The 27,538-nt window shown below is 40.8% G+C and overlaps 1 protein-coding gene and 1 pseudogene across 8 annotated transcripts in view; both read left to right on the top strand.

Annotated features, from left to right (window-relative positions):
* Positions 1-4,011: 4,011 nt before the first annotated feature.
* Positions 4,012-27,538, top strand: part of LARP4B (La ribonucleoprotein 4B) — an 81,833-nt gene continuing 58,306 nt past the window's right edge. Inside the window, exons 1-2 of one of the 8 annotated variants that reach the window (XM_053922037.1) lie at positions 4,012-4,090; positions 19,602-19,731. In XM_053922037.1, the coding sequence (XP_053778012.1) occupies positions 19,654-19,731 (78 nt within the window). In that variant the 5' untranslated portion in view covers positions 4,012-4,090; positions 19,602-19,653. The other 7 variants (XM_053922036.2, XM_053922043.2, XM_053922042.2 and 4 more) reach the window with 7 other exon arrangements.
* On the top strand, positions 12,973-19,589 carry LOC112323152 (dynein light chain Tctex-type 1 pseudogene; annotated as a pseudogene).

Here is a 27,538-nt window from a genome sequence, read left to right as displayed (position 1 = left end):
TGCTACACTGCAAGCTAAGAGCCCTCCCTACCCCTGGCGACCAGAGAACTTAGTTTCAGAGTAACACATTTGTCTTCTTATTTAGTATTTTGTTATACATTGTCTCATTCACAGTATCTCATCTCCCCCCAAACATTGTAATATCTTTGAGAACACAGCCTACATCATATGTAGCATTTTTTTTGTACACTTACAAAAATAAGCATTTTGTTGCATACCCCTTAGCAAATAATTTCATGCTCAAAATCAAAACAGGGACTTTACAGTGGTTCGCTGAATAGTCCTGTTTTGGGGGGTGTTAGAGGAGTATACCGAGAAGAGCCACATCCACCTACATTGCAGCAAACACACTAGGATGTGGTAACAGGATCAAGACCTCAAGACGGAAAGAATTCTAATTTCAAGTAGACTTAAAATAACTCCTATCTTCATTCAGAAACATTACATAACCAGAGCTGAACCCATAGAACACACTAATGTCTTCAAGGATAATTGAAGCTGTTCTTTTCTGAGCACAAATGTCACAGTCTGACTGGATTTTATCAGAGAGCAATAGATTAAGTCTGGTTAAGGCTTTATATAGAAAGCTATTTGTTTTCCACTTTGCTATGTTGAGCAATGTATAGCAAAAAAAATTTCCACTGAGTGAAATGTGAGGTTTCCACAAAGGGACTTCCATTCTGCTGACAGAAAATGGAAAACATTATGGTATAGTGGGAAATGCACCCTATCTGGGGTTCTAGCCTGGCTTTCTACTCACTGGCTTGGGAATCTTGGGCAGATTGTTTTATATCTCTGAGGTTCACTTTCCTAATATATAAAATGGAAATGATGATAACTTATATGTGTCATTTACCCATATTTATATTTATATTTCTTAGTATGAACTCATGTACTCTTTTTAAAATAGTGTTCCAATATTTACTGTCATTATCCATTTCAATATTTTCACCTAATTTTGACTAAGCCCATTCCTTATTGTATTTCTATTTGGGTGGCTTTTGAAGGCCAGAGATCCTCCAGATTACAAGTCCCCTCTTACGTCATCATGAAGTCTTGAATCACTATCAAGTTCAAACATTTGAAGTGGCTCACAAGACCCTTGGGGTTCTTTCCTTGCTTACCCCTCTGAGCTGTGCTGTGCCCACCCCCCTTCTCATCAACTTCACTTTATGCTTTGCCATGTTCAAACCCTTCCGTTCTCTGGCCAGGACTGGCCTCTCCCTCCCTGCTGGGAGGTTTGCTGGCATTCCCTCCACTCCTGTCTCTCTGGCCTTGGCTTAGTTACCACTTTCCCTAATTCCTTGCCAAGCTGGCTTCAGCACCTGCCATGTGTTGGCTACCTGGGCACTCTGTGCACACTCCATAGTCATCCTCATTCTTCATTATCCCTCACTGCTCCCCTTCCTTCTGGTCTGTGCTGCTGTGTGTCTCCCCAGCACTTAGCACAGCTCCCTGCTGTGCTTGGGACTTGCTGAGTGTTGAATTCATGGGGAAATGGATAGTTCTAGATCATTAGGAATATAGTTTGAGTGCTACATATGAGTTTGCTAACATATAGGTAAACTAATTTCTAATGATGATACACACACGGACAAAAGGTGTTTTTTTTTTTAACAGGAAATGAAAGAATGTTCTTATATTAGCTGAAATTTAGGCTTTTACTAAGAGAATAATATTTTGCTTTTTTCATTGGTCAAGTCAACAGACATTTTTAAGGAGGTCCTATACTCTCACCTTCCAGATGGTGCTAGATATCACACTTACTGGTTGGTCTCTTCCCTTGTTCTGCAAACAGTCATGTAAATACTGTTATAACAGTTTTAAAAGAGCTATGAACAGACTACTAAGAGTGCCCAGAAGGGAAACGGACGGACGATGTAAAAGGAAAAGATTTATGGTTGACATTTGAGCTGAAGCTTCAGAAATTAGCCAGATTTTACCAGAAGTGGAAGTAGAGGAAGGACGCTTCCAGCAGAGGGGAAAGCACCGATGAAGGACTCTAAAGGATCACAGGAATGCTCAGGAATTTTCGAAAAGACACCCTATGGTCAACTTCAGGAGCAGCAAACATCTGGGAACCCATGATCCTGTTTTGCTCTGGTCTTCAACAGGACTCGCCACACACTATGGCTATTGTCAGTTGATATGCCTTTCAGTAACCGGTAAGGTCCCATAGTGTAAATCCTCTGTGTTATTCCCATTTGCACCCAGTAACTACAGCACTTACTTTGAAATGCTTGTTACTTGAGTGTGATCGAAAGGTTAGGGTGTCTGACCCTAGGACTGAAAAGGAGATGGACAGGACAGGCCAAAGCAGGCTAGAGCCTTCTCGTCCACGGAACACAATGTGGACTTTGCCTTTCGGGGCACACAACAGGTCTCGACTCACGGGTGGATGGTGAGGAAGCTTTGAAAGGAAATCTCTGTTGGCATGATGAGTGATGGGGTGAGGAGACCTGGAAGCAGAAACCAGCCTCCATGCTATGAAAACAATTGGGAGAGAAGGAGATCCACCCTTAGGGGGAGAAATAAAGACGTTTTAGATAGGATAGATGGGTAGGAGTTGTAACTGCTTGATGTAGTTTGATCAGTTTATGTTAAAATGGTTTTTTAAACTTGATCTTATCTTTTAAAGTAGAAATGCCATAAAAGTGTGTTTTATGTTATAACCGCACATCTCAAGGTGAAAACGGATGTTTCATTTGAAACACAGGTCAAAAAAAAAAAATCATAGGGGAACATAGGCTGACACTGTGTCAGCCCAGTGTCAATTGTTCAGGAAGGATCACATGACATGGACAGAAAGTAAGAGATACCATTAAATCTAATGCATACGCCGATCATTTAGGTTTTTAGTCTTTTTCGTAATTGAGAAACTTGTCCATATAGCAAAATGGCAAAAGTCTAATTTACCACCTTTGGGGAATTCCTGATATTTCACAGGTAGACCATATATATCACTGGGCCCAGGGATGATGTCAACGGCCCAGAGTAGAGGCCTTGGTTTGAAAGGTTACAAGCAGTCGTAAGTATAAATGAGGCACCTGAGAAGAGCTATGCAACATATCCAGCAGGTAGGTTCTCTTGAAAAGTGAGTTTCAACGCTGTTTTTTTTTTATCTCTCCCTCTAAAATACGTACATGATTTCAGTACGTACCTTAGTTAGATACAAAGTTAGAAGAAATCTTAGTCTTACGTGATTATTCTCCTTAAGGACAGTGTTATGAATGTCATTATTTAACTTACACGTTAAGTCTTAGAGACACGATGTGACAACATTATCACAAAGCAGGAGGCACCCACATTGAGGGCAATACTGTGACCCTCCCGATAGGTACATGTAAGTCTGGAATGCAGAATACAATAGGAGGAACACATAAGAAGTACAGGTGCACCGTAAGTCTGGACAGAGTGACCCAGAAAACCTTTATAACAGGGGCTAAATCCTGCAATTTGGCCTGATTCATATATATGTCTATACCATCAATAATCAACAAGGGCAGGTGTACAGGGAGTCGGGCCCCAAGCTTAAGGAGGTGTACGTGCTTTCCTTTTGTTTCTTTCTCCCCACAAAATGAGTCAGAGGTGGGTGACATATTGTCGCGTTTGGGAAGATACCCGAATCTTCAGCACTCTCCCTGAAATCTTTTGAGAAAGTTGCTGTCCGGCCGAGGAGCGAGAGAGTGAAGGTACCTACGGCCCGACCGCCTTCCCCTCAGCACGCTCACGGGGCTCCCAGACCTCCACCGACTCGCAGACCGCCAGGGCAAGTCTAGGGGAGGAGGGGCGCGGGGGCGCGGTCCCGCGGCGATAAGGCCAAGGTTTGCGGTCTCCCCGACCACAACTACTCAGCTGGGGACCGCGGGGCGGGGTCGGGAAATGTGCAAGGGGCGGGGCCCGGCTGCGTGCGCACCCGTGCCTATCACAGGCGCCGGGGCAAGTGGGGTGCGTGCGCGGAGTGGCCGGGAGGAGGGGCGGGTTGAACCACGCGCGCGGCCAATTGGACCGCCGCGCTTCCCTGACGAGAGGCTCTCCTGGGTTCGAAGCACCAGTCGGGGGCCCAGCGGGAGAGTTCGCGAGCGCGCGGGTGCGCGGGAGCGCGGGCGCGCGGGGCGGGATTTCCGCTGAGTCCCGGAAGCGGGAGCTGTGTGTTCTCATGCGAACGGGAAGGAGCGTTGGGGCGCCGGAGTCGCGAGGTTGAGGCATTTTTGGGCCCGAAACGGGAAGTAGCTGCCGCCGCCCGCCGCCAGCCCGCGCCGCGCCGTCCCCCGCCGCTCGCCCGGGCCGGCCGCGCCCCTGCTCCCGCCCCTCCCTCACGGCCCGTCCGCGTGTGGCGCGGTCACCGGGCACCGGGGCTGCGGCGGTCGGCGGCCGGGCGGCGGCGGCGCTGACAGGTGAGCGCGGCGGCCGTGCAGGTCCCGGGCCCCATCTCTTCCTCCGCTCCACCTCTCCGCGACCCGCCGTCTCGGACCCGCGCCGCGCCCGCCTGTCACGGGCCGCCATCTTCCCGGAGGACGCGGCTGGCAGGGCGGCGGGCAGGACCGGGCCGGACAGAGCTGGGTGGCGGGCAGGGCGGCGGCGGCTTGCAGGGCCAGAGTCCAGGCTGGGGTCGGCGTCTGTGCAGGGTCCGGCAGGGCAGGGGTCTGGGTAGGGCTGGGGTCCAGGTAGACCAGGGCCGGGGGCCGTCAGGGCTAGGGCTGGGCAGGGGCAGGGCCGGGGTCGCGGCTCAGGGGCCCGGCAAGTACGGAGTCACAGCCCACGGTCCGGGCAGGGCTGAGGCCCCAGCAGGAGCAGGGTACGGAGTCCGAGCAGGAGAGGGCAGGGTCCGGGCCCTGCTGCGGGTCTGACCCGCACTGCGACGGCCTCGCCCTGCCCTCCGCCCCGGAGCCCGGGGCCGCCGGCCTGCTGGGCCGGGAGGGGACGGGGTCATTCGGACCAGGAAGTGGGGATCCTGTTGCTTGGTGTGTGTTTGGGAAGCTTCCATTCTCTTGATAGGCCTGAGCAGAGGCAGACTCTGAAAGAATTACCAGAAAAAAAAAAAAATTCAAATCTGAGTATGTCCCGTGTTGGATGTAGGGCCAGGAGACGGTCGAGAGAAAAGGACAGGCCAGGAATCTCTTACCCACCTGCTTCTCGGTCATGTCCAATCAGAACGTAAACTTAAGAGTTAAGACTTCAATGTAACTTTGTATTGCAATCCTTCGTGCACTTAATATTACTCCCCCCCTTTTCTTTTGTAAAATGGTGTTTAATTTGGGCTGACCTGAAACTTGAAATTATCTGTAGGGTGGGTCTTATGCTTTAGGGAGCCCCTCCCTGCAATGTCCTAATCTTAAGTGAAGTTTGAAGTTTCACCTAACTGAAGGAACGGAAGGATTTCCCTGGACTGTGCAGGGAATTTAGTTTTTAAATGTGAGGGTTTGTAGAAAAGAATGCCAACTTGAAGGCGAATGTGGTAAAGTAAGCCTACAAGTTATTTTCCCTTTTAAAGGTTTTTAAAAATCTTTTGATATTTAGCTGGTCTCCTAAGTTGTATTAAGTATTTAAAACGCACTTGAAATAGGTGCTAAGTTGTAGTTTGCAAAGACCAAGAGGTGGGGTGGGGTAAGAGTGATGTTCACTTCTCTGTGGTGGTCAGATAGTATGTGCAATCTGCAATTTCCACGCTTCCCCACCTGCCTGGCTCCCTCTAATTTACAGCCCGGGTAATTTACAGAAGTTGAAATGGTTGTGACTCTTCCACTTCTCTCTGTGTTTAATATACTGAAAGGCAGTTTTATAATCAAGCTGTAAGAAATCGCTTGACTGAAGTTTGCTTGAGTTGCTTAAAGTGAAATAATTTCTGGAAGGTAAATTATTTTACCTTCCAGATTAGCAGTTTATTCAACCATAAATTTGATTTGTGTACTTCCTTTGAAACTTAGTTTGGTTAGGAATAAGTTTCATCCTGTATTTTGAAAAGTTAATGTGAGATGACTTATTTACATGAAATAATGGCATGGCTTCTTATTTATTAGAAATTATCCTCTTGGTGCTTCACTTTCTTCATCTCTAAAAGGGAGATGGATAATATCAGCCTCATATGGCTGTTGTAATGTGTTGATGTTGGCTGTTTTTACTATTTTTTAAAATTACTGAGATCCTTATTAAGACTTTCTTAAGTGGTGCTTATTATTATTGTCAATATTCTTTCTGTGATTGTCAGTTTTAAGTTATTAACAGAGTTTTTTTTTTTTCATCACATGTATCTGGGCAGAGAAATCAGGTTCTGAGGATAGAATGTATATTTGGAGAAAGTCATACTATGTTTGAGTAGGAGCCAGAGAGAAAATAGATAATATAGGTACAAAAGTTTCTAGCACTCACTTTAACATGTTTTATAGAAGCATAGCTGAAATTAAATGGCAGTGCATTAAGGGAAAAATTTGATTTTGTGTATTGTTCCTAGGGATTGCGTTTTTTAAGCTAAATTGAGATTTGCGATTTTATTGAACTTAATATGAATTCCACAAATGAGCACAAATCTTGACAAATACATAGTTAAACTCTGTGGAAACAAAAAGTTTACTTTGTAACTTGTTTTTATGAAGCAATTGAAACATTCTAAAATATTTAACTGCAAATTGGCAACATCAAGTTGTTAACGGTAGTAACATTGTCTGCAAGTAGCCCTGCTAGTCTATATGGATTTGCAACAATATTTACAATTTTTTGTAGTGATAAACCCTGGTTGATGTTACTAACCAAGAAGTGGCTGAGAAACTCCTTTCACTCTTATTTTGGTGTCATGCTGGAGTTGATACTTTTTGTATAATAACTAGGATTATAATCTGGGCCTAATTTTAGTGACATGTTATCTTTATGATGCTCCCTTGAGATTGCAGAAAGTGTATAGATAAGTTAGTTTAAATCCATTTGCTGTTGTCCTAATGTTTAAGGCACAAGTTTTAAATATACTTTCATTAACACATGCTTGTACTCTTGCAGAGTTCTCCTGTTTAAGTACTTCTTTTTTTCAGCTTGGTAATGCAAGAAAATCTCGAGTATATTCTTGTAATTCTTCCTGTAAGGGTATCGACTTAACCTTTTGCTAATAGATAGAAGAAAACAAACAGTGATGTTGTGTTTATGAAAAATACATTCTTAAAAAACACACTGCTGCAGGGGTTTTGTTGGTTGTGCTCTTTTGTAAAACTATTCCTGTAAAGAGTTCTCCTTTTTCTGTAAAAGCTAATTTTAGACTATGCAGTGAATGAGGCATGGCCTTCTGAAAGGGTTAAACTCAACAGAGCTGATGTTAGTTTAGTTTAATTCAGTTAAAACTTTTTGCTCCTAATTGTTGCTCTGGCCGATGTCTTTGGAGCTACTCTACTTCTAAGTTACTGTGATTAGAAAATGAATTTCTTTATTGGCATCTGGAATTGTAAGGTAAAAAGCCATTAGGCTCTCTCATTAAAAGAAAGATGATAATTCCAACTTGGACATTTTTTTTCCCCTAGCGTTCTCATGATTTATTTTTCCTGAGTGTAACATGTCTTCCTTAGGAACAGGGAAAATTAACTTAAGTTTCCTTCCCTCTTCAACTCTTCAAGCCCCTATACCTTTTATCCCTTCAGTGTCTTTATAAACACTGTCTTTTCATAATTTTTATGGTGAAGCTATTGGGGCTCCTGTTTAATCATGACGGGTTACAGGTGAACAAAACCACCACTTTAGTTTTTCTGTCAGGGTCTGGTTCCTTCTTTCGTATCAGCCCTACATCCCTGGTAGTGAGACCCGGGCCACAGAGTGCATTGTGTAAAATGGAGGACATTTGATATTTACTTGAATTTGAAAGCATGCTACTTAATTTTGGGAGGGGGGGATTGATAATCAAGACAGACAATCTTCAATGAAAATGTTCTTTATGAAATCTGATATGCAAAAGTTTTGGATTGTAAACTGATGAATTATGATGGTGTTTATTTGCATGATAAAGATAAAATGCTCTCTTTTATTTACATACACCATATTACTCGACTACAGCCAGAGGTTCCTTTAAAAGGTATATCCTGTTAGGTTAAAAACTCCTTAGTGACTGTCCCCTGCCTAAATAAGAATTGCCCAGGCCCCTTAGCACAGCAGGCCTGGCCCCATGGGGCCTTTCATCTCTGCGTTGCTGGTAGGGCCACCTTGGTCAACATACGCTGACCACTGCCTCCTGCCCACCCCCCACACCTCCAAAACCCATCACGGTGTTGCCTTTGGTCTCCATAGTTTCTTTGCCTGAAACTGAATATCTTCCTTTAACCTATCTTTATAAAGGTATTTCAGGAGTCCTCTAGGAATCCTTTTCTTCATTTCTAAGGTGGTGCTGAGTGCTTCCCCACTTCTATAGTATCCTAGGCATGGCACCTAATTAATTAATGGAAGTTCCTTGTGGGTAAGATCCTATTATGTATGTAATCGCTTTGCTCGGCCCAGAGCCAGGTACACTCTGTTTAGTAAACTTTGTTCAACTAGAGGGAATAAGGCATATCTGAAGATACCTCCCACCTCAGTTTTAGAGAAATTATTTGCAGATCATGCATTTGCATACTTTAGTAAACAAACATGAAGATCTTCACTAGACAAGGGTGCTGTAGAAGATGCATAAAAATCATATTTATAAAATGTAACTGACTTGATAGCTGCATGTAGTGCATACAGTACTGTTTCAGGTAGAGTAATTTATGTGATCTAGATTACACTTTTTCAGTCTTTAAAAATGTGCCCCCTTTTAATAAATATTTCTTTAAGATTAAAACAAATTTTATTAACCAAAAACAAAGCAATTACAATAGTGAAAATGTAGTTTTAAACTTAAGTGGATCCCCTCTTGAGAAGCATTGCCCCAGGGCTTTATAGGAGGAGGGCCACTGACAAAAGAAAGGATTCATTCCTTCCTTGGGCAGATATTTTTTATCCTACACTAGCAATGCAGTAATGAATGGTACCAGAACTTTTTCCCTAAGGCTGTGGTCTAGAAGTAATTAGTAAAGTGAATTGTTTTACTTAAAGGAAGGTAAACTGGCATGTGGATTCTCAGAGCTTCTGTACATGAAACTTCTTGTTCACTTTCAACTCCACACTTCCTTGAGCCAGCCCTATTGTATGACAGGCACATTTATTGTAGCATATCCTGTGGCAGGCACCCCTCATCTCCCTTCCCTGTTTTATTTTTCTGTGTAGCACTTGTTACATTATAACATGCCATGTAATTTCCGTATTTTATGTATAATCTGTCTTCTCATACTTAATTGTAAATTTTGAGGGCAGGGGTTTCTGTCTTATTTAGTGATAGGAAACCAGATCTTAGAATGGTACATAATATGAACTAAATAATTTACGGATAAATCTCCGGGTTATAATGATGAACAAAAGGGATATATTGCCCACCTTTTAGGAGCATGCTGTCCACTGAGGCAGGTAGATAGTGAAACAATTGGATACCAGAGTAGACTGTGTTGAGATCATCCAGTAAGGCCTTTAGGGATCTGGAGCCTTCTTTCCCCAAGGAAGGGTGGGGTAAGGGAGAAGAGAGAGCCTTCTAAGCAAAGAGGATAAGTGTGCAAACACTCAGAGCTGAGGAGGGGCAGAGCAATTTGGAGGAACTAATTTGAGTGATGCCGAGCCAGGGGGAAGGTAGCTAGGAGAGGTGGCAGCTACATCCTGCTGGGTCTGGGAGGTCCTGGCATAGGCCAGAATTTTGCTCTCTCTATATCTCAAGAACAGTTGGAGGGTTTTAAACCAGAATTGCTTTTTCAAAGTGATCATTCTGCATACTCTGGTTTCTCTTCAGACCGTATAAATCTTTCGCCTTTTAAAGTGATCATTCTGCTTTGTGGAGAGTGGCATGGAGGGGGAAGAATGGGCACACGCAGGCAAGTATTACCTGGCCCCAAGGTGGAGAGCCCTCTTGTTTCCACTGTGTTTATTATCACAGTGGAAAAGGCCAAGCGCTGCTTGGTTTGGGGAATAGCTTGCTCAGAACCCCTTTCGTTTGTATTACATGTAATAATGTATGTTAAAAAAATACTTTAAAATTATGCCTTAAATTTGCTAGCATTTTTCAGTTTTTTAAAGTATATTGTTATTTCACCTTTTATTAAGGCAGACTAATTAACAAGATTCCTTTTTTGGAAACATCTTTGAAAAATGAGAACATTCTGTTTTCGGGATTCAGAAAGCTTTGTTTTATTGTCAAAACTCAGGATACAGAGATAAAAACTCAGTGACCAATTTGATATAGGTTTACAAGTTGCATTAAACATTTCCTTGTAAAATATTTGTTTTCTGAAATTATCAAGTCCTTTAAAATCTGTTCTTTAAAGACTATACTTTCTGAACACGATTTTTCTTTCTCTTTGTTGATTACATTATAGTATCTCTTTCGTTGTTGAGATTTTACCATCTGTATAATTTCTGCCTTATCATACACACATAATCTCCACACAAACCCTATATAGTACTGTAATCCATTACTGCATAGCTTATCACAATTTTGTGTAGTCAGAGGATACCTAGAACCTTTAAAAGTAGACTTGAAGTCCCAGTGGAAAGTTACCTTTTAAAAATCCAGATATTGGGAAGTCAAAAGCATTTTCTCGAGTTTTTAGTAAGTACATAAAAACATTCAAACCATTGATGGTATATACTGGCTGTCACTTAGTGCGGAAGCTTAATTTGAAAACCATTTTGGATGAAACTTTCCCTGCCATTATTGTAAGGTCCATGTTCCTTTTTTATTAATATCTTTAACAAAGATACTAATTTTTATGATACTTGTTATCAGACTAGAATCTGTTTCTGGTTTCCTTTCAGCGTGTCATTTGGAGTATAGACCATTGTACCAATGAGTAACTGATGAATCAGCAATATTTGCTTCTTCACACCTTAGGTATGTAGGAAGGGGAAGGGTGATCAGTGAAGACCAAACATGAACAAGGCGGTTGACAAGTTGCTCTCTGTACCTTCGTCTTTTGTGGCTCCTCCTGTTTCTTTTATGCTTTGGAAGGAGAAAACAGTTGGCCAAGTAAAACTGCAGGGCATTCAGGCACATAGTATTTAAGTCTCTGTGACTTGCGGAATTCCAGTCACAGAGTGAAATGGTTGCTGGCAGAGAGTGCTTTGAAACCCTAAATGACCATCAGTTTTAGTATTGAAGTCATGCACGCAACACTCTGGGCATACTGTTCCTTCAAGTCCCGAATGTTGAGAGTGCATTTGCTTGTCATTGTAGAGGTTTTTAATTGTAACTAGGTATAAGTTTTTATGAAATCACAATATTACAGCTCAAGATAAAAACATAGACGAGGTGTATTCCAAAAGTCATTGTATTGCCACAAATTGTATTTATTATTAGATAATTTTATGAGCAGGCAAATAAAAGCTGGATTATCAACTCCCACTTTGCATTTTGCTGTGTGGAGGTGAGATTAGGGAAGTTTATTGGTAATTTGTAAAGAGTATGTTTATCAAATGTTTAATAATAATTAACAGTACTTTTAATCAGTTTTAATCCAGTAGCGTGGAGTATTTTGTTTTTATCAGTATCATTGTCCTCTGCCTGGAATTATAGGACTGAGAGGGAAATCTTTAATTCTTTTTGACTAGTCATGTAGTGTTTAGTGTGAATAAAAAAAACATGTTGAAGTAGGACAGTCATTTTCTGAGACTTTGTGTTTTGGTCTATATTATTTTAATTTTTTTAAGACTTTATTTATTTTTAGAGAGAGGAGAAGGGAGGGAGAAAGAGGGAGAGAAACATTAATGTGTGGGTGCCACTCAACATACCTCCAACTGGAGACCTGGCCTACAACCCAGGCATGTGCCCTGACTGGGAATCGAACCAGTGACCTTTGGATTTGCAAACCGGTGCTCAATCCACTGAGCCACACCAGCCAGGGCTGGTCTGTATTTTTTTTATAACTGAGATTTGATAACTAGTTTCTGAAAATAACAGCCAGAAAATACTGTAACATTGCAGTAACAGTCTTAAGATTTTAGAACTCTAAAGACTCAGAAACTAAAGCCCACAGAGGTAAAATTAATTAGAAATACAGCTAGTTAGTTGGTGGCAGAGTAAAGATTATAATGGTGTCTTCTCTAAGTTCAGTTTTCCATTGCACTATAATTATGGATACTTCTCCAGGTACAGTCCTAACAATGATATTTCAAAATAAAAATTGAAATTGGAGAAAGCGTTAACTTTACATATATGCTGTAGGTTTTAGGTAGGCATTATTTTAAAGCAAATTCTTAAAGCAACTCTTAAACTGTGCTTTTTAAAACATTGAAATAAAGTATTTACTTCAGGAAAATTAAGGGTTTTGTTTGTCATTTTAGATAACTTAACCTATTAGCTTTAGTCCAATTAGGAAGGTGCTAATAGGTCTTCCAGTTTGTCTCATATATTCAGACTGTAGTTTACATGTTTTCTTTGACAAATAGTCTAAGACATTTATATAAATTCAGTGGTTTCCTTCCTGAAGCATTCAGACAGTTGTAGACCTTCATGTCCATGCTGCTGGCTCAGGGCTCAGTGTTGAGGCCATGGCGATGTTAGCACCTCTATCCTTACCATACCTGTTACCTTCCTGTAAAGAGAGAAGTGACTTGCTGTGAGCACTGTGTCACCTCCCTTAGTAAAGTTTGCTATCCTCAACAGTCATTACTTAATAGCTGCTGATTTCAGATTTAACAGCCTGCAGTTCTACAGAATTGAGGAATGAGTAAAGATTGCCGTAGTTTCCCCCCCCAAAAAACTATATTTGGTGATAATTCAGAGGATCCAAAGCCCTTGTTTTTTTAAATTCTCAACCAAGGATATGTTTTTATTGACTTTAGAAAGAGAGAGAAAGACAGAAACATCACTGTGAGAAAGAAACATCCGTTGGTTGCCTCCTGCACGCATCCTGACCGGGATCGAACCTGCAATCTAGGTATGTGCCCTGACTGGGAATCAAACCAGCAACCATTTCATATATGGAACAATGCTCCAACAAACTGAGCCACCCAGCCAGGGCCAAAGCCCTTGCTTTTTTCCCCCGCATTTGTTTTTCAGAACATCTATTTTGCTATTTGGGAAATAGACTTGGAGACAGTTCGCCACATGAGGAAAGAGCAGAAAATGGCATCTGTCTAGCTTCTTGCTTTTAAATCCACTACAGATTGCAGCATTGAAAATGCGTATGTGTCCTGTATAGTACTTTAGGTCCAAATAACTTAATAGAGGTGAGGGCTAGCCACACAGCATAGCTACGCATCAGATATGCTGGCTTTGACTAGAAAGTTTTTTTTATTTAAGAATATATTTTTTAGAGAGAGGTGAAGGAAGACAGAAAGAGGGAGAGAAACATTGATATGCAAGAGAAATATGATCAGTTGCCTCTCACATGCCCCCTACTGGGGACCTGGCCCACAACCCTGGCGTGTGCCGTGATTGGGAATCGAACTGGCGACCTTTTGGTTTGCAGGCCGGCGCTCCATCCACTGAGCCACACCAGTCAGGGTTAGAAGTTTTAATAATAGTTTTTATAGTTAAAATGTTGAAGTCAGGGGTATCCTACACCTTAAGGCTGAACAGTAATTCAGGGTTATTGGACCTGATTCTGATAGTTTGCTCAGAACTTGTATTGTGATGTTATTTGGTACATAGTTTGGTGAACTATAATCCTAATTGGTGTAGGAGTTGTGATCCAGTTATTTATAAAGTGGACATGAATTATGCCCTTAAAATATCAAGCTGAGATTTTCAAAAGTTGTATATATTTTTGAATTTATTATTCTAGAACTTAAATTCATTTTTTAAATGTAGTATCACTTTTGTAAGGAACACTTCATGTTAGGGAGTGTTCATTGTATTTTGATAGTAACTGTTTTGCACTGTCATCTTGGACAAGTGAAAGCATATTCAGAATGTTGTCACTTCCAATATTTAAGGATTGGGGTTGGATTCGGTGCTTGGACACAGTGGCTTCCTGAGTACAGTGTGGTATTGTCCAGGTCTGACATCTGGCTCTCTAGTAACAGTAATAACTTCATTTTTAATTTTGTTTTTATATTTAATTAATTAATTTGTTAAAGATTTTATTTATATACTTATTTAGAAAGGGGAAGGGAGGGAGAGAGAAACATCAGTGTGTGGTTGCCTCTCGTGTGCCCCCTACTGGGGACCTGACCTGCAATCCAGGCTTGTGCTTTGACTGGGAATCGAAACTTCGACCCTTTGGTTCACAGGCCTGTGCTCAATCCACTGAGCCACACCAGCCAGGGCTATAATTTTAATTTTTTAAAATGATTTTAGAGGAGGTGTGGGGAGAGAGAGAGAAAGAGAAACATTGATGTAAGAAAAACATCGCTCGACTACCACTTTTATGTCCCCCAACTGGGCATCGAACCCACCAACCTAAGGTATGTGCTGTGACCGGGAATTGAACCCTCATCCTTCTGGTGTACGGGACGATGTTCCAACCAACTGAACCATCTGGCTAGGATGTGAATGCATTTTTTAAAAAGCACATGCTCTGTGCTATACATGCCCTAAAAATGTTTACAGTAGGTAAAATGGGCGTACCTAGCATCACCACCTGAAAAGTGGGGAGTTTGGGTTAACTTCCTCCTGACTCTCAGCCTGTTGTTCATAGGTGGAGAGGGGGAATGTCCTTATGCTTCTGAGTCTGTTTTTAACATTTCTGTATGTGTCTTTTTCTAGTGGAAGGGCTCATAGTTTTCAGCAGATTTCAAAAGGATCTTTGACCTCTTCCTTCGATACAAATAACAATTTTAGTGTGTTTGCCACTTAGAAACCTCTTCAGTGATTTGTTATTTTGGTAATGTAATCTTTTTTTGTAACTCTTACTTTGTATTTAATTGTTGTGTGTTTAGATCCCAAGTGCACAATTACACATTCATACATGTACACATATACAAAATCTAGAGAATATCTAAAATAAGATGAAAATGAATTCAAGTAATTTTAATTTTACCTGAGCCTAAAAATACTGCCTTTTCCCCTATTACCACATCATTTGGAATATGTAGCAAAAGAGGCTTTCACCTGGATTTATCTCATTCTCTGAGCTTTATATTTTAAATACCAGGAATTTCTTCCCACAGGTTTATTATACAAAAGATGAAACTACTGAATATGTATTTCCTGAGATTCTGTTCTCTTAGGTGCATGTCAGGAATACAGCGGTTGAGAAGGTAGACATAGTCCTACCCTCCAGTACTGGAACAACATGACTCATTTGATATGCTGTGTCACTGGGTATAAAGGGTTTTCGACTCAGGCTCTGTGATGATGGGCGGACATGTCAGCTGGCCTTGCTTCTTTTCAGTGTAAGCTGAGAAGTGGGAGAGGAGTCTTATGCTCAGGAGGGTGGTTACATAGAAGAATTGGGGTTAGGGAAGACTTGAAAAGTTGGGGTAGTAATTCAGAGATAATAGTTATTGGAACTGCTTAGACAATACAGATAGGGAGATAACAAGCTTATCTGACAGGAATAGATTAGAAATGTATTTGTAGGTTTCTGTTTTGGGGCAGCTGGGTACACGATAATCTGTCTTTCCTTGAGATCAAGGGATCAATACTCAGTTTTTGCTTGTTTGTTTTAAATGGGTGGGAGTGGGTGATTTGTGGAGTCTGTAGGTCAAAATAATTTTTGCAAGAATTTTGCTTATTTGCACTGAAATCGAGTATATTGTATTAACTGAAGCCCTGGAAAGCTGAGAGTAGAAGAGCTGAACCTGAGGCATAGTAAGGAAGGTAGGAGCTCCAGGTGTGATGCTTTTTCTGGTGAGACTTTATCTGTGGGCAGTGAAGTGCTGGGGCTAGCTGACCACTCTCTACTTTGTCTCTTTCTCTCTTCCTACCAGTTGAATTGTGCTTACAAAGTCAGTTCTGCCTGTCCCTAAACTTGTGTAGGGCTGTTGTACTCATTAGTACAATTATGTGATTAAATTAATATAAACTGATTAAAATAGTGCAAAAACAGTTACTCATAGGAAGAGTAATTTGATAACTTTGGAGTGTCTCGATAACAAGAAAATCACTAAGAAGACTGTAATTAAATTAGGTGTATGGATAAGACAACTATGAAAAATTGGGGAATGAGGGTGACAGAGGCTATATGCAGGAGGAAAGATGGAAGACCACTGGGGGGCCCAAGAGACTTTTTTTTTGTTAATGAAGGGATCACACTGTAAAAGAGGCCACAGAAACTGCAACTGGTGGTAACGCCTTGTCAGCACAGCAAAGTGAATCAGTGGTCACAAACTGTCACAAATGCAGTAGAGCATACTTTAGGCCAACTCACCAACCTGGGAAAAACGTTTAAATATACTGACCTTTGTAATTATGCAGAAGAATGGAGTGGGATTACACCCAGGAAATTCTTGCTTCTAGGACAAGTCTGCTAATAGGGAGCAAGACCACGTACTGCATTAGCAGTTCCTGTGGCCTAGGTATGTGACCTCTTTTTACAGCCTGCCGTCTTTCTCCTTTTGTCTCAACATTTCTTTTCTACCTTCTAGCTACCAGTTGTGAATTCAGTGCACACCTTTCTCATTCTCTTTGTGGTCTTTTTAGTATATTTTATTGATTGTGCCATTACAGTTGTCCCACTTTTTGCCCTCCTCTGTCCCCCTCTACCTTGCACCCTCTTCCATCCAGCATTCCCCCACCTTAGTTCATGTCCATGGGTCATACATATAAGTTCTTTGGCTTCTACATTTCCTATACTATTCTTACCCTCCCCCTGTCTGTTTTGTACCTACCATTTGTGCTTCTTATTCCCTGTACCTTTTACCCTGTTCTGCCCCCTCCCCACTGATAACCCTCCATGTGATCTCCATTTCTGTGATTCTGTTCCTCTTCTAGTTGTTTCCTTAGTTTTTGTTTTTGTTTTTTTAGGTTTGGTTGTTGATAGCTGTGAGTTTGTTGTCATTTTACTTTTCATAGTTTTTATCTTTTTCTTAGATAAGTCCCTTTAACATTTCATATAATAAGAGCTTGGTGATGATGAACTCCTTGAACTTGACCTTATCTGGGAAGCACTTCATCTGCCCTTCCATTCTTAATGAAAGCTTTGCTGAATAGAGTAATCTGGGATGTAGGTCCTTGCTTTTCATGACTTTGAATACTTCTTTCCAGCCCCTTCTTGCCTGTGAGGTTTCTTTTGAGAAATCAGCTGATAGTCTAATGGGAACTCCTTTGTAGGTAACTGTCTCCTTTTCTCTTGCTGCTTTTAAGATTCTCTCCTCTTTAATCTTGGGTAATATTGTTACTATGTGCCTTGGTGTACGCTTCCTTGGGTCCAACTTCTTTGGGCCTCTCTGAGCTTCCTGGAAGTGTATTTCCTTAGCCAGATTGGAGAAGTTCTCCTTTATTATTTTTTTCAATTAGGTTTTCAGTTTCTTTCTCTTCCTCTTCTCCTTCTGGCACCTCTGTGATTCAGATGTTGGAATGTTTAAAGTTGTCCCAGAGGTTCCTAAGCCTCTCCTCATTCTTTTCAATTCTTATTTCTGCATTCTGTTCTGGTTGAATGTTTATTTCTTCCTTGTGTTCCAAACTGTTGATATGAGTCCCAGTTTCCTTCCTGTCACTGTTGGTTCCCTGTATATTTTCCTTTAATTCACTTTTCGTAGCCTTTACTCTTTCCTCTATTTTGTGACCATACTTAACCATTTTTGTAAGCAGCCTGATTACCACTGTTTTGAACTATGCATGTAATAGATTGGCTATCTCTTAATTGCTTAGTTGTATTTTTTCTGGAGCTTTGATCTGTTCTTCCCTTTGGGCCATAGTTTTTTGTCTCAGTGTACCTGTTATGTAGAAAGGGGCAGAGTCTTAGGTATTCACCAGGGTTGGCAACCAGGATAGGGCAACCCAGGTCACTGCATTATGGCGCTATATGTGGGAGAGGGGTCGGAGAGGGGCTTGCTCTGCTCTTGGCTGGCTTTCAGTCACTTCCTCCCCTATAAACAAGCAAATTGGACCCTTCTGGTACTGATTGGTGGGTGGATGGTTTTGTGTACATTCTAGGACCCTGTGGGTCTCTCCAATGAACTCTTCTTGTGAGCCTGGGAATTTTTTGGTTTTAGAGAGAAAGGAAAGGAGGAGAAAGGGAGAGAAACAGTGATCGGTTTCATCTCTCAAGCATGGGAACCTGGCATACAACCCATGCATGTACCCTGGCTGGGAATTGAACTGGCAGCCTTTCAGTCTACAGGCTGGTGGAGCTCAGTCCACTGAGCCACACCAGCCAGGGCATGAGGCATATTTTATCATCACTTATAAAGCTGTTCAATGGCTTTGGATTTTTAAGGAAGGTGGTTTACATGTTGATTAATAAGATCTTAGGAGCTCTGTGGGCTTTGGTCAGTACAGGAGGAAGACAGGTTGGGCATTTCACAACCATGTGTTGCTTCAAACAGCAGTTTACTTTGTTAGAACTCTGCAGACCCTTTGCAATTTCTCCATGACTTGCTGAATTTCATTGTCCTTTATTTGAGGGAACATTACACATTCTTGCTGTTTGATTAACATAGATCAGAAGTACTTTTTCCCAACAGCAAAGTTCTTACTTCAATTTACTTGAAAACTTTATCTTGGTAGTACTTTAAGAAATTGCTTTGTTATAGGATGCGGTAAAATATTCTATCAGTATCAATTGTGCTGTTATCTGTCTGTCTGTTGATCTATCTAATCTATCTATGTATTTAGAGGGAAAAGGAGGAAGAAAGAGAGGGAGAGAAATATCAATGTGGGAGAGAAACATCAATTGGTTGCCTCTTGTATGTGCCCCGACCAGGGACCGAACCCGCAACCCTGGCATGTGCCTTGACTGGGAATTGAACTACTGACCTTTTGCCTTGCAGGATAATGCCCAACCAACTGAGCCACACCAGTCAGGGTGGATTTTTGGTTTTTTGTTTTTTACTAAATTAATTTATGTATACTTCTGGGACTTCACAGTTTTACCACCTCTACTTCTGGTTCTTCAGTGCCCTCTCAGGGATAAGCATGTCCCAATCTCAGCAGCACAGGGTTAAAGCAGCTCTAAGTTGCTTTCCAGCTCTGACATTGTCATTCTTTAAACTGTTGAGGTCTAAGTAGGTTTGCCACTGCCCTATCTTATTCTTTAAGTATTAGGTACTTTCAGTTGAAAATCTGTAGTTATGTGGCAATAAATTGTAAAGTGTAGTAGAATGTGACCAGCAGTCCTTGAAGAAAAGAGGAATTCCTTAGAAGGTTGACGTACATGAGACTGAGACGTTCCATTGAAGAGCTGAACAAGACACTATCCAGAATTCGTTTTTTTTTTTTAATTCCTCACTTGGGGACATTTTTTTCACTGTTCTTAGAGGCAACAGGGAGGTGGGGAGAGAAACATCAATTAGTTGCCCTCATATGCACCCCAAGTGGGGATTGAACCTGTAATCTTTTGGTCTACATATAGGACGATGCTCCGACCCACTGAGCCACATTGGCCAGAGCCAGAGCTCATTTTTGAAGAGGATTTCAGGTCTCTTAAGACTTTTGTGGTACTGATTCTGACTTTTCCTTGATACAGGTGAATATTAATGGTAGATTTGGCCATCAGCATTTTTTGTTTTCAAACGTGAATGAGAGAAAGTGAAGCCCCTGAACGAGGCAGTTTTGCTCTTTGTCTAAAAGGTGATACTACTTCTGAGATATCAGCAGTAAGTTGTTTTTTTCCCTACTCTGGACTCTAGATACATTTTGTTCGCCATTGAGGGAGGTTAGTGTGTGAGGCTAATGAAAGAGAACCAGAGAAGTTCAGTGGAAAGTGTCTACAGCAAACGAGAATACTTGGAGGTGGGAGTGAGGGGACCTGAATAAGGCAAGAAAAATGGGACTCTCAGCACAGTATGCTGCAAATCTGGCGTGGCAGGTGTTATTATTTTCAAATGGGAAGTAGTTTTAAATGAACAGAGTGTTGATAGATGAATGGGTATTAGAATGTATCCTAAACAGACTGGACAGAAGACACTTAGCTTTTCACCTATGGAATTGAAAATTTTTGTTAAAATTATTTCTTACATTTTACTCCTCCCATTTTAGGTTAAATGAATTAGATGTGCTACATTGTATCCCTCATAAAGAGCAAGAAATTATACTTTGAGGGCAGAAAGGCTGTGTCTCTAAGGATGTGATTCCCTACATCAACTTTACACTTAGTTTTACAGAATAACCATTACAACCACAAGCAACATAAGAGATAGGATTTTTAATCTTCATGTTGTTACACATAACATTTTATTTAGGCTTCTTTATAACCAAGTATTGGAGTGGTTGTTTGGAGTTCTCAGAGATTTAATAGATGAAATACTTCTTTCCTAGCAGAGGGTTAATGAGATGATCTAAACTCTTGGTTTTGTTTGGGATTTTAATAAGAATCCTAACTAAAATGATCTTTCTAAATAATTGTCTTCTCTGAGGCAAGATAACACATCATAAACCAATTATAAGGCTTAAAGCTGGAAAACACCTTTTTCTTTCTTTTTTTTTGAGTAGAATTTCTAGGTAAGTTCTGAATTAAAAGTGATTAGTGGAAAATCATATTTGGCCAACAAGTAAGTTTTTCATCTTGTGTCTGATTTATACCCTCTCTAGGAGCAGAACCAGATCAAGGTGTAAAAATAAATCCCCTTTACCCACTACTATCTTTTTCAATAGAAGCACAGGTGAACATCTATAAAAGGCATTTTAAAAAAGATAATCTTGAAGTTCATTGGCAGCATCTGCTTAGGAGTATTTCCATACTGGGTGCCAGTTAAATGTGTAATTAAACAACTACTCTACTGAGATTGAATTCCTTTCTTCCATTTGTCAGTGTCTTTGAGTGACACATTTACTGTGGAACGAGTCAATAGAAAGAAAGGACTATCGTAAAGATACTGAATCTTAAAAAAAAACAAAACACAAAGAGCTAGATGATATCTATTAGAAACAGCCATCTGTTGCTGTATAAATAAACCCCCAGTTGTAGCTTACAAATTCAGTTGAGTATACAGGTGACTCTTGAACAAGGTTTGAACTATATGAGTCTACTTATGTGTAGAATTTTTCAATAAATACAGTCAGCCCTTTACATCATCAGGTTTAAACATCCTTGGATCGAAAATAGTATTTTCACATTCCCAACAGCCACAGCCACTGATGGAAAATACTGTTTTTAATTCGTGGTTGAGTTTGCAGGTGTGAAGGGCTGACTGTACAGTTAAGAATTACACTTCAGTTTAAGAACCCAAGTGTCTGTGCTCCTCACCCCAGCATTGTTCAAGGCTCAGCTTGTGTAATCTGTGGAAGGTACAACACCTAAGATACAAATTATTCTGCTGTAATACAGGAACATGTAGTTTAGATATCTTACTAATGCCAACAGCTGTGAGATACACAGTATAATCCAACCAGCAGCACAAGGCATATGAACAAGGAACTATAATTCCTATTATGGTATTTTATTTTCTTATGCTCCTTTAGCGATGGGCATATGGTGTTCAGTAAAGAAAGTTAACAAATATCCTTCCAATCCCAAAATACTATCATTGTGCTTTAATGATTTGATTTTGCTTCTTTGATCATTTTTGTTTTTTCTAATGGGTTTATTTTGTTTCAAAGGTTTGGAAGGTAAATTGCTTTTTACCAAGTTATCTTTAGACATTGAAAGTAACAAATTTTGACTTTTCTAATTGATTCTCAAAGTGGATCATGCAGTACTTAGTTAGGGCAGTCTATAAAGTTTCTAAGCTCATTTTCCATCTTTAGTCAAATTGTGTTTACTTATCTAGTTGACTGTTCATTTACTGTCTTTTTTGTTTGTTTGTTTTTATTTTTCTAAAATGATCCTAGTAGTTATACTGGAGTTCTTATACTGTGTAGTGGTGTCTTATACTATCCATCTCTTCCATTTCTTTTGCTCATGCTCTCTTCTGTAACTCAGAAATCTAATTGTGATCTTTTCTCATTCAGAGACAAATTGTGTTTCCACATCACCCTTACGTACAAAGAGAAAGAATTTTATGCTCTTTAGTGATATCTTTTCAAATTCTCAAACTATGAGTCTATCACTGTTATTTGAAAATCCACTGAAGTACATACTAGGTATATATATGAAAATAAAGCTCCTAAACTCTAATAACCTCTAATAGTTTATAGTCCTGTATTACAGGGATACATTGTTCTGAGCAGTGCAGTGATTTTGTTGTGCAAACATGGAGTACAATGTATAGCCTACTACATACCTAAACTGTATGACATAGCTTATTATACTATACTGAAAAAGGTAGGCAATTGTAACCCAATGATAAGTGTGTCTATATAAAATAGAAAAGGTTCAGTGAAAAATACAGCATAAAATATAACAGTGTGCGTGTGCTTGAGTTAGACTGAGGGACAAGCTGTGGAGGTAAGCACCCTTGGAAGGAGAATAGATGTCAGGAGGAGTGAGGGAAGGAAGAGAAGGGGAGAAAAAGGAGCTCAAAGACCAGAAGAGACCTAGAGGGATAAAGCTTGGGATGAGAAATAATAAAAGGGAGAGGGAGAGGGGTAGAAAGTGTGTTGGAGGGAGAGGGGAGAGAAGGAGCGGGAGAGAGAAAGGAGAGTTGGACTGGGAGGAAAGGGAATAACTGAGGGAAGGGAAGTGAGCATGTGCACCGCAGTGTGTATGTTCAGGAGCGAGTGTGGGAGGGCTCCTGGGTTCCTCTTCTCCCCACTCCTCTCCCCTCACTCCCTTGACACCTCTGGGCCCCAGCCAGTGGGTGGGCACGGGATGAGTAGGCACTATGCTGAGCTTCCTTGTCTAGATAAACATTTTGAAACTTTACCAAAGTGGCTGTGCCACTTTACATTCCCACCAGCAATGTAAGAAGGTTCCAATTTCTGTACATTGTTGCCAATACTTGTTACTATTGTGTTTTTGATTGTAGCAATCCCAATGACTGTGAAGTGGTGTCTTGTGTTTTGATTTACATTTCCCCTATGACAATGAGCATCTTTTCATGTGCTTATCTACCATTTTTAACTTGTCTCTTATACTGAGTTTGAGGAATTCTTTATTCTAGATAAAGGATCTGTCACAAATAACATCCCTTTTTTGTTATAAAGTCATAAGCATGTATATTCTGTAACTTAACAATATCACACTCAAGTATACTATATGACATTTTAGGTGAAATGTTCAAACTAAAACTATAAATTACTCTACCCATGTTATTACTCTACCAAGCACACTCAAGCAGACCTTACTTCTGCTGGACTCTGTATGCTCCTTATCAGATATATAATTTGTAGATATTTTCTCTCTATTGCTTATTTTTTCACTTTCTTGATGGTGTACTTTGAAGCACAAAAGTTACTAATTTTGATGAAGACCAATTTATTTTTTTTCTTTTGCTACTTGAGTTTTTGGAGTCCCAAGAAACAGTTGCTTGATTTAAGCTCTTGAAGATTAACTCCAATGTTTTGAGCTTTGTAGTTTTAGCTTATATATATATATATATATATATATATATATATATATATATATATATATAATTTTTATATGTATATAAAAATTATTTTTATTGGTTTTGCTATTACATTTGTCCTAGTATTTCCCCCTTTGTCCCCATGCACCCAGTATCCCCCACTCCCTCAAGCCATCCCCACACCATTGTTCATGTCCATGGGTCATGTATGTTAAGTTCTTTGGCTACTCCATTTCTTATACTGTACTTTACATCCCCATGGCTATTCTGTAACTACCTATTTGTGCTTCTTAATCACCTCATGTCTTCACCCATTACCCCCCACCCCCTCCCATCTGGCAATCATCAAAACACTCCATATCCATGATTCTGTCTCTGTTCTTCTTGTTGCTTACTTTGTTTTTTTAGATTCAATTGTTGATAGAGATGTATTCATTGCCATTTTATTGTTCATAGTTGTAACTTTCTTCTTTTTCTTAAATAAGTCCCTTTAACATTTCGTATAACAATGGTTTGTGGTGATGAAGGAAGCACTTTATCTGCCCTTCAATTCTAAATGACAGCTTTGCTAGGTAGAGCAATCTTGGCTGTAGGTCCCTGCTTTTCATGACTTTGAATATTTCTTGTCAATCCCTTCTAGCCTGCAAAGTTTCTTTTGAGAAATCAGCTGACAGTCTTCTGGGACTTCCCTTGTAGGTAAGGGAAGTAACCCTTGCAGTGACTTTTCTCTTACTGCATTTAATATTCTCTCTTTATCTTACCTATGGCATTTTGATTATGATGTGTCTTGGAGAGGGCCTCTTTGCACCCATCTTGTTTGGGATGCTCTGTGCTTCCTGGACTTGTAAGTATGTTTCCTTCACCAAATTGGGGACGTTTTCTTTCACCTTTTTTCAGATAGATTTACAATTTCTTGGTCTTTTCTCTTCTTCTGGCATCCCTATCATGTGAATGTTGGACCTTTTGAAGTTGTCCCAAAGGCTGCTTATATTATACTTATTTTTTTGGATTCTTTTTTCTTCTTGTTCTGATTGGTTGTTCTTTGGTTTTGGGGTTTTTTTTGTTTGTTTGTTTTTGGGGGGGGGTTCTCTTCCTTATGTTCCAAATCATTGATGTGATTCTTGGTTTCATCCACTCTACTGTTGTTTCCCTATAAATTGTTTTTTATTTCGATTAGTGAATCCTTTGTTTCTGACTGGATATTTTTTATAATGTTGAGGTCCTCACTAAGTTCCATGAGCATCCTTATAACCAGTGTTTTGAACTCTGCATCTGATAGATTGCTTATCTCCCTTTTGTTTAGTTCTTTTCCTGGAGCTTTGATCTGTTCCTTCTTTTGGGCCATGTATCTTTGTCTCCTCATTTTGGCAGCCTCCCTGTGTTTGTTTCTATGTGTTAGGTAGAGCTGCTATGACTCCCTGTCTTGGCGTAGTCTGGCCTAACATGGTAGATGTCCTGTAGCGTCCAGTGGCACAACCTCCCCTATCACCCAAGCTGGGTACTTGAGGTACGCCTTCTGTGTGGTCTGACTATACCCTCCTTTTGTAGTTGAGCCTTGATTACTTTTGGCAGGTCGATGAGAGGGATTTACCCAGGCCAGTCAGCTACAAGAACTGGTTGTGACCACTGACCACCAGGCTCCACCCTCTGTGGAGGATCAGCCATGGAGGGGCAGGGGGTTGGTGCTCTGATGTAGTCTGTAGTTGTCCACTGGGTGTGCAGGCTCTGGGATATCCTGAGTGGTGCAGGCCAAGGTCAGCCCCAACTTGTGTTCTGCCTGGGGCCACCTTGCATGAGCCATAAAGCAATCTGAGATGATTGCTCCTTATGCTGGGTTTGGAGATTCCCAGGCAAAGCCAAACTGTGAATCTAGGCTGGCTACTGCTAGTGCCGGGCCTGGGGCCACTTAGCAAGAGTTATGGGGGCTGGGGGGCTCACTGAGGCCAGCTGTTGCTTTTTTGATAGGGTTTAGGAAGCTGTGAAGCAAAAGTCAAGACCAGCCATTCATATGGACAAGGTAACAGTTTGGGTGGCCCGGTAACATGGGTGGGACAGAATCTCAGGCGATCTGCAGGGTGGGACAAACAGTGTTAGCCAGATTGATGGAGTCTCAGATATGGCACCAGCCGGTGGCTCTGTTGATCTATGGCTCTGTGTGGAGAGAGCCCAGAAAGGGACAATGGCCTCTGTTCACCTCTCTGAGAGAAAACTGTCACCCAGCTTTTACATTGATGCCAGACACTTCAGTTTCTCCCTGTATGCCACTGGTGCCTTTCAAGCTGCTACCCCAGTGCTGGCACTCAGAGGGAGTGAATCTGAGTAAGTCCATGTGTGGGTTCTCTAAGTGGAACTGCTTGGGACTCCACCATTTTTCTGCACTGACTCATCCCTGCCGGTTTTGCAGCCAGAAGTTATGGGGACTTACCTTCCTGGCACTGGAACCCTAGGCTGGGGAGCCTGGTGTGTGGCTGGGACTCCTCGCTACTGAAATATCTCTCCTGAATTTTTATCCACTACATTTGGATGTGGGACCAGCCCGTTCTCCATCTGCGCCCCTCCTATCAGTCTGGATGGATGTGGTTTCTTTAATTCCGTAGTTGTCAGACTTCCATTCAACTTGATTTTTGATGAGTGATGGTTGTTGTGTATTTCAGTTGTAATTTTGATGTGAGCGTGTGATGAGGCAAGTCATGTTCACCTTAAGCCGCTATCTAGACTGGAAGATCTACTCTATTTTGGTGTTTGGATCCATTTTGAGTTAATTTTTCTATGATGTGAGTGCAGCCTCATTCTTTTGCATGTTGTGGCACCATTTGTTTGAAAAGAGTATTCTTCCCCCATCAAATGGTCTTGGCAGCTTTTGAAAATTAATTGACCATAAAGGTGAGGGTTTATTTCTGGATTCTCAGTTCTATTCCATTGATCTGTGTGTTTGTGCCATTACCACACCATTGATTGCTGTAGTTTTGTGGTGGTTTTGAAATTAGAAGCTAGACTCTTCCAACTTTGTTCTTTCAATACTGTTTTAGCTATTCTGGGTACCCTGTGCGTCCATGAGTCTTTTGGATTAATTTCCATCAGTTTTTGCAAAGAGGGCAGGTGGGATTTTTCTAGGGATTGCGTTGACTCTGTAGATTGCTTTGGGGAGGGAGTGTTGCCGTTACAAGAGCAGCATGTTTTCCCATATGTGAACATGAGACGTCTTCTGTCCATGAACACCAGGTTTCTGTCCAACAGAACCACTTTTCTTACAGCAGTGGTTCTCAAATATTTTGATTTCAGGACCTCTTACACTTTTCATCATTGAAGATCTCTATCTCTAAAAGTTAAGGCTAACAAATTTTAAAAATATCTTTTTCTTTTATTATAATAAAAAACCCATTACATATAAATGGCATTGCTTATGAAAAGATAGCAATCCTTTCCAAAACAAACAGTAATTTAATGGGGAGAGTGGCATTGTTTTATATTTTTGTAAATCTCCTTAATGTCTGATTTAATAGAATCTCAGCTGGATTCTCATCTGCCTCTGCATTTGTTCTCTTACAGTGTGCTATTTTGATTGAAATATGAGAAGGAAATCTGGCTTCACACAAATGCATAGTTGGGAAAGTGAGGAGAATTTTAAATGTCTTTTTATATAACTTTGAATATTGTTTGATACTACACTAAAACTCTACCGCACTTTTGTGAGGAGACAATGAGAATGAAATAGGCAAGTGAAAGTCATTTTAACTCTGTGGGCCCACAGAAACAGTCTCTGGGATCCCCAACAGCCCAAGCCACACTTTGAGGTCCACTGTCTTAAAGAACAAAACGGAATAGTGCAGTTTCACAACAAATGGCATGATGACTGAATAACAGGTTGTTGTTGTTTTTCTTAAGATTTATTTATTTATTTTTAGAGAGGGGAAGGGATTGAGAAAAAGAGGGAGAGAAACATCAATGTGTGATTGCCTCTTGTCTGCCCCTACTGGGGCCTGCCTGCAACTCAGGCGTGTGCCCTGACTGGGAATCG

The sequence above is a fragment of the Desmodus rotundus genome, chromosome 4, assembly GCF_022682495.2.
Source record: "Desmodus rotundus isolate HL8 chromosome 4, HLdesRot8A.1, whole genome shotgun sequence".
Lineage (NCBI taxonomy): Eukaryota > Metazoa > Chordata > Mammalia > Chiroptera > Phyllostomidae > Desmodus > Desmodus rotundus.
Note: the sequence above shows the minus strand (reverse complement) of the source record. Positions and strands in the feature narration are given on the sequence as shown.